Raw genomic sequence first — 6,464 nt, forward strand, 5'->3', positions numbered from 1 at the left:
TCGAGCCCTCAGACCTTTCTTAAGTTCCTGCTCTCTGCGTTCTACTGGATTTGCACGCTGGTGGTAGATAGGGCTCTTCTCGCCTTCGATGTTATGTTTTCGGAGGAATCTTTCCCACATGTCTGTGCGGAATTCTAGTCCGTTGTCTGTGATTATTGTCGAAGGACGGCCCCATCTATTGCAAACTTGTTCTCGTAGAAACGCAATGCAGTCTTTGCTTTTGGCTGAAGTTGTACATTTGGCCTCTATCCAGTTGCTGAGGCAGTCGGTGGCTACTAGGATGTATCTATTCTTTGTTATCCTGGCTGGAGGATAAGCTCCGAGGACGTCGAATGACACTCGTTCCCAGGGGTTGGTGGGGTTTTGCAGTACTATTGGTGCTCTGGGTTGTCGTCGCATGGCTTTGGTGGTGGCGCACTTAAAGCATGATTTCACGTGCTTGACGACATTCTTGGAGTGTTGGCCAGTAGTAGATTTGGCGGATGGCTCGGGCGGTCTCTTCTTCTCCGGGGTGATTGGCTTCCTCGCTGTCGTGGTAGGTCTTCAGTACCTTCAGTCTTCAGTACAGTTCGGAAGCATCCGGGAACTATGAGTCGGCGAGAACCATCGTCTAGATAGAATCCGGCGTTGTCTGCAACCGTGAATTCCTCGACGAGGCCTCTTTCCATATCGTCTCGTGGCCCTCTGTTGCGGATGTGGTGCCAGCGTTTGATGAACCTCTGCATGCCGATGTAGGTCTGGTGTTCCCTCTGGATCCGGGTTTGTAGAGGCATTTCATTGAGGTCGAGGATTGGGTTGTTGGCGGCTACTTCCGTGTCGTCTAGGAGGCACAGCAAGGGGAAGTTCTCGTCGTCTTCGTGGTGTTGATGTGGCCAGGCTAAACGGTCGACTTCGGCGTCGGGGTCGTGGGCGCCGTCCTCTTCCTTCTCTGGGTTACGGGACAGGTGATCGGGGAGCTCGTTCTCTTTGCCGGGTATGTGGACGACATCGAAATTAAATTCTTGGAGTAGTAGGGCCCAACGTGACAGCTTCGCTTTGTCGGACTTGTAGCGATCCAACCATAACAGGGCTCTGCTGTCGGTGTAGAGGGTAAACTTCTGGTCCTGGAGGAAGTGTTTGAATTTCTTTAGAGACCAGACCACCGCTAGACATTCTTTCTCATTAATATGATACCTACGCTCGGCTGATTTCAACTTTGTCGAGCTGTAGGCTATTATTTGTCTGTTTTCTGGTGATCCCTGGAATAGGACCGCTCCCATACCGAACTCTGAGGCATCGGTCTGCAGGCTGAAGGGCTGGCTGGCATCTGGCCGTTTTAGTTCTAGTTTGCCGGAGATTGCTGTCTTGATTGCGTTAAACGCTCTCTCCGCATCGTCGTTCCATCTGAACTTTTTCTTGCCCGCAGTTAGGTCGGTTAGTGTTGTGACCATTTGGGCGAAGCCTGGTATAAAGTCTCGCAGCCAACTAGCGGTTCCGATGAAGCCTCTCAGTTGTTTGAGGGTTCTGGGAGTGGTGAACCCTTGAATCTTCTGTCGATGCTTGTCTAGCGATTGAGTGTTGGCTGAGGTTATGCGATGGCCTAGGTACTCCAATTCGCTGGCTGCGAAGTTGCACTTCTTTAAGGAGACCCAGAGTCCATGTGTACGTAGTCTCTCGAGGACCAGAAGTAGGTGGCGTTGATGCTCGTCCCAGTCGTCGGAGAAAACTATGATGTCGTCCATGTAGACCTTGACGAACTCGTCTACATATCCGGCAAAGACAGTGGTGACTAGTTTTTGGAAGGCAGCGGGACCGTTCTTCAATCCGAAGGGCATCACCGTGAATTCGTATGCCGACCCGTCTGGTAGGCTGAACCCTGTCTTCTCCTTGGATTCCTCGGCCAGTGGTATCTGCCAGAAACCACCCTTCAAGTCGAGGGTGGAGAAGATCTTTGCCGTTCCCAGTTCCTTTATGGAGTCGTGGATTGGTGGCATATTGGACACCTCGTCGACGGTGATGCCGTTGATCTTCCGGTAGTCGACGCAGAATCTGGGGCTGCCGTCATTCTTTGTCACTATCACCACGGGGCTGTTGTAGGGGCAGTAGATGATCTAGACGGGTGTCACTATAGATATAGGGAATTCAGTGTGTTAGAGAGAGAGGTATATGATGTCACAGCTGATATAGGGAATTATGTGTGTTAGAGAGAGAAACATGGAACTATACGTATCTCTGCTGCTATTGGTCCGATTTTAACGTACGACGGCTCGTTGGAATGGGGGGAGGTAACGAATACAAAAAAACATGGCGACGTAGTGCCAAAAGGGCGCTTTCCAATGTGACGACGTCCGATGGGGCGCGTTCCGATGTGACAGCGTCCGAGCGCTGGTTGCGCGATCGGTGCGCGATACCAGATGTGCGATCGGTACCTTTATTTTTCGCGGAAGCGCGAACCAGATGCGCGGTCGGTACCTTAAGTTTTTGGCGAAAGGATCTCGTAGATACGAAGCGCGCGGCTGGTAATTTTGGAATTTAAATAAAACAACAACATAATGCAATTTTTTTATTAAAAGAACTATCACTAAAAAGGAACAGAGCACGTCAACGCGTCACGTAAAAACGTCACGTAGGCTTGTGAAATGTCGCGTAGGCCTTATTGTCACGTGAAAGCGTCACGTCAAAGCACGTCAACGCGTCACGTAAAAACGTCACATCAAAACGTCACGTGGGCTTGTGAAATGTCGTGTAGACCTTATTTTCACGTGAAAGCGTCACGTAAAACGTTACATCAAACCGCCACGTGGGCTCGTGAAATGTCGCGTATGCCTTATAGTCACATCGTCACGTGGGGCTCGGTCGCAAGAACTTATTGTCACAGCGCGACGTGAGGTAGTAACATCATGTCTTTGAATGAGTATAGACGTAAATTAGCAGAATTTAGAGAAAAAGTGACACAGTTAAGAAGTCAGGTTTTATTTTATGAGGATAAAAATAAGATTATAAAACAAATAGAGAACCTAACACTTATTGGAAGCAGCATAGACTGGACACCTAAGGAATTTAGTCAGCAGCTGCGACAGGAATATTCAAGTGCTGCGGATTACTTATTTAGGGAAACTCCAACAAGGCGAATTCATCAAATTACTATTAATGATGTTATCGACGCCGGCGCCAACAACGATGAACAAAGAAAGCATGAAAAGTGAAATAGATAATGTTTTTGCAATGTCTTGTGTAATATTAGCTTCAGTGTTTATTTTAATTATAAAGATTATATTTAAAATTGTTAAGAGAAAATTTGAATCATCATGTAATATAAGACTTGATCAATAAATAAGGCGTTTAAATAAAAAACCCATAACTCTAAAAAATATTTATTTTGTACACAGAAAAATTACATTGGCATTATTTTATTGACAAACCAGTCACGCAGGCGATTCACATTTGTTTCTGCACATGAAAATAATCCAGCGGCATGACATGGGGGGTTTGCAGTAAAACCAAGATTTCCAGCAGCACGAGGCGTACCATCAAACTTGCAAACATCAATAATATGAGGAAAAATTCCAAAAACGTGGCGTTTCTTATCCAAATATTCTGCTTTTTGTTTCCCTCGAACGTAGATACAGTCAGCTGTATATAACAACTCGGTTTGTAGTATCTTATTTATTTCAGATAGTTCAACTTCTCCATCAGAGTACCGGATGCCTAGCAGATTCTTCTCCACGTATGATGCAGTCTTCTTATCCACATTAATTAGCGCATTGAATGGTTTCGGAGGCAAAAAGATGTAATGACTTCGTTTATAACCTATTTCAATGGAAAGTTCTTTAGGAACAAACCACCCATCCACAACGAATCCCTGAATATCTACGAATGCTATTCTCATGATGATTGCTCGTGTACTACTGACACCTCATGCATCTAATTTAGACTTTTTACAATTTCGGTGAGAGGGAAGTACTCCATTACACAGTCGTGAATAATAATACAATAGGCCTTGGTATTGTCGGGAAAACCGTTATTCGCTTCAATATCGAGTTTTACGTCAACGGTGGATGCTTTCATGCTTTCTTCTTGTTTCGAACAATCGATAACGAACAATGCATGAGTCTTAAAAGCTGAGAAATCGAGTAGAGGTCGTTTTTGTTGGGAATGTATGTAGCTAGGATAAAATTCTGTATAGTTAAAATAGGCTTCATTGTAATCGGTTTTGCTAAAATCCAATTGCATTCTCTCGTTCGGCCAGTATTCTCCATTTAACGATAATCTAATACTTTGGATGTTGACATTGTCAAATAAAGTAGGATCAGCTGTAGTCTTGTCGCGTTTGTTGGTTTGAAAGAAAACAATGACATAACGAGGTCTTTCAACTGATGTACTAGTTTTAACAGCCCAAACTTCACGCCTGGCACCTCTCGTAATAGCAGGTAATTCATGCAATTCCCACTTTCTAAACGGAATAACTATAGGTTGATCTTGTTGAGTGGATTTCATGAGTTCCAATTTAATATCATCATTGGGGAATATGTGCTTCACTCTAAGCTCAATATTGGTAATGTTAATCTTAGCGGTTGTAACAGTTGTAGTTTTGTCAGCGTTTTGTTTTTCTTTAATAACTACGCAATCGTTGTCATTTCGAGCTCGAACTAGTCTTATTGTTTGACGACCACACGTAATCAATGGATAATCATTAAAAATGTTGAAAACATGCTTAAGAGGCATCTGTATGCTGAATGAATGATCTGCAGCGTTTAGAATTGGATCCTTAGGGTAATTCCATCCAGCCATAACCATATAATTAGAATCTTCTTGCGTATAACATGTCATGGCACGTACAGCACTTACGATGCCAGGATCCCGCACTGTTTCCATCTCCCTTGCGCTTTCACTGTACATACACGAATCGAAAAGGAAGGCACCCACATTATTTGCTAGTGTGACGTCACCATTTCCAGTTATTTCGAGTGATCCTTTAATGCATAACAAGGTTTCGCTCATTGCAAAAAACGAGTAAACTTGATTAATGCTAAATTCAACAATATCATTGCAGTAGAATGATTTGATGAATGGTGCATAAGTTCGGTATTCAGCCTTTCGAATCGATTCATCAAATATTGGCTTACGATAAATATCAAATATTGGAGGCATTATGATGTTGTTGTTTGAACGTGTTCGTTTTCCATACATTGTAGTCATTTTTTCAGTTTAAAACCAAACGTTTGTAAAAACAATTTGTTTGCAGGCGTAAGATGTTGCTGCTTAGATGGTTGCACAACTAATGGCGTTCTCTGGGTAGATTGTTTAAGATATTGCTGCTGAGATGGTTGCACAACTAATGGCGTTCTGTGGGTAGATTGTTCTATTACTAATCCCATCTGCTTTTTGATCTAAGTTTCAGCACCAATGTGCTCTCTTCTCCTCTAAAGTTCACAGGTCGTCCTTCTTGATCGACAGCCAACACAGTGATATTGGTAATTTCACGCTGTGGCACAACAGGTAAATACAACAAATTGTGAGGGGTTTCGTCAATTGCGTACCCAGGATTTGATTGTATGACAAATTCGTAGAGCGTGTGAGCAGGTCTGTTACCGTCGAAGGCTCCGGTACTAATGTTGCATTCAAAGCGTATGCTAGATACTTTAATAATCCTAACAGGTAGATCTGAAGAATGTGTCTGTCTAGGATTTAGTATTACAGGAGAAAACCCTAATATTGTACCTAGACTATCATTTGGCTTAAATGAAATTTTAAATTGACTGAAGATTTGGCACTGCAATGTATTGTGGTTAGGTTTTAGACTAAATATCATTTCCGGTTTAGACGTATTGGCAGCACCCAATTTCTTTTGTATGTACTCCTCAATATCTATAATTTCATAACATCCATCGGGGAAATCGAAATGTTGCAGTTGGTTATTGACATCGTAGTAATAAAACTTGCAATTTTCGATGTTTGGTATACTGTTGTAAGAATGGAAAAATCGAAGAGCTATTTCGTAATCTTTTTTCGGATCTAATACGATCGGTGTGGGAGGATGAAACGAGAATATGTAATTGGTGCTGTTTACTCTCAACAACTGCGACATGATGACTGATTCAGGTCAATAGATTAATAGGTTTATATACAGTAAAAAAATTTTTTTTATTCACATTTTTTTTATTTGTTCTAAAGCAAGTTTACATAAATGACAAGATGCTTGAGAACCGGGTGGGCCATCCCAATGAGTCCTCCAATCAGGTCTGTTGTAATGCACGAAGCAGGGAAGTAGTATCTGCAGGTTAAATTCTTGTCGATATTCCCCAGGCAATTTATGCCATATATATATATATATATATATATATATATATATATATATATATATATATATATATATATATATATATATATATATATATATATATATAATATATATTTGTTTTTCTTGGGTTTAGGTTCAGAGATTATGTTTTAAATTTGGAACTAGATTTTATTGTTCATTTACA

General features: G+C 42.2%; 1 protein-coding gene across 1 annotated transcript; it reads right to left on the reverse strand.

Annotated features, from left to right (window-relative positions):
• Nucleotides 1-3,903: 3,903 nt before the first annotated feature.
• On the reverse strand, nt 3,904-5,169 carry LOC114341432 (uncharacterized). The gene has a single exon (XM_028292229.2). The coding sequence runs from the start codon at nt 5,167-5,169 to the stop codon at nt 3,904-3,906; it is 1,266 nt and encodes a 421-aa protein (XP_028148030.2).
• Between the last annotated feature and the right edge of the window lie 1,295 nt (nt 5,170-6,464).

Source organism: Diabrotica virgifera, chromosome 9 (genome assembly GCF_917563875.1).
Source record: "Diabrotica virgifera virgifera chromosome 9, PGI_DIABVI_V3a".
In the NCBI taxonomy this organism is placed as follows: domain Eukaryota; kingdom Metazoa; phylum Arthropoda; class Insecta; order Coleoptera; family Chrysomelidae; genus Diabrotica; species Diabrotica virgifera.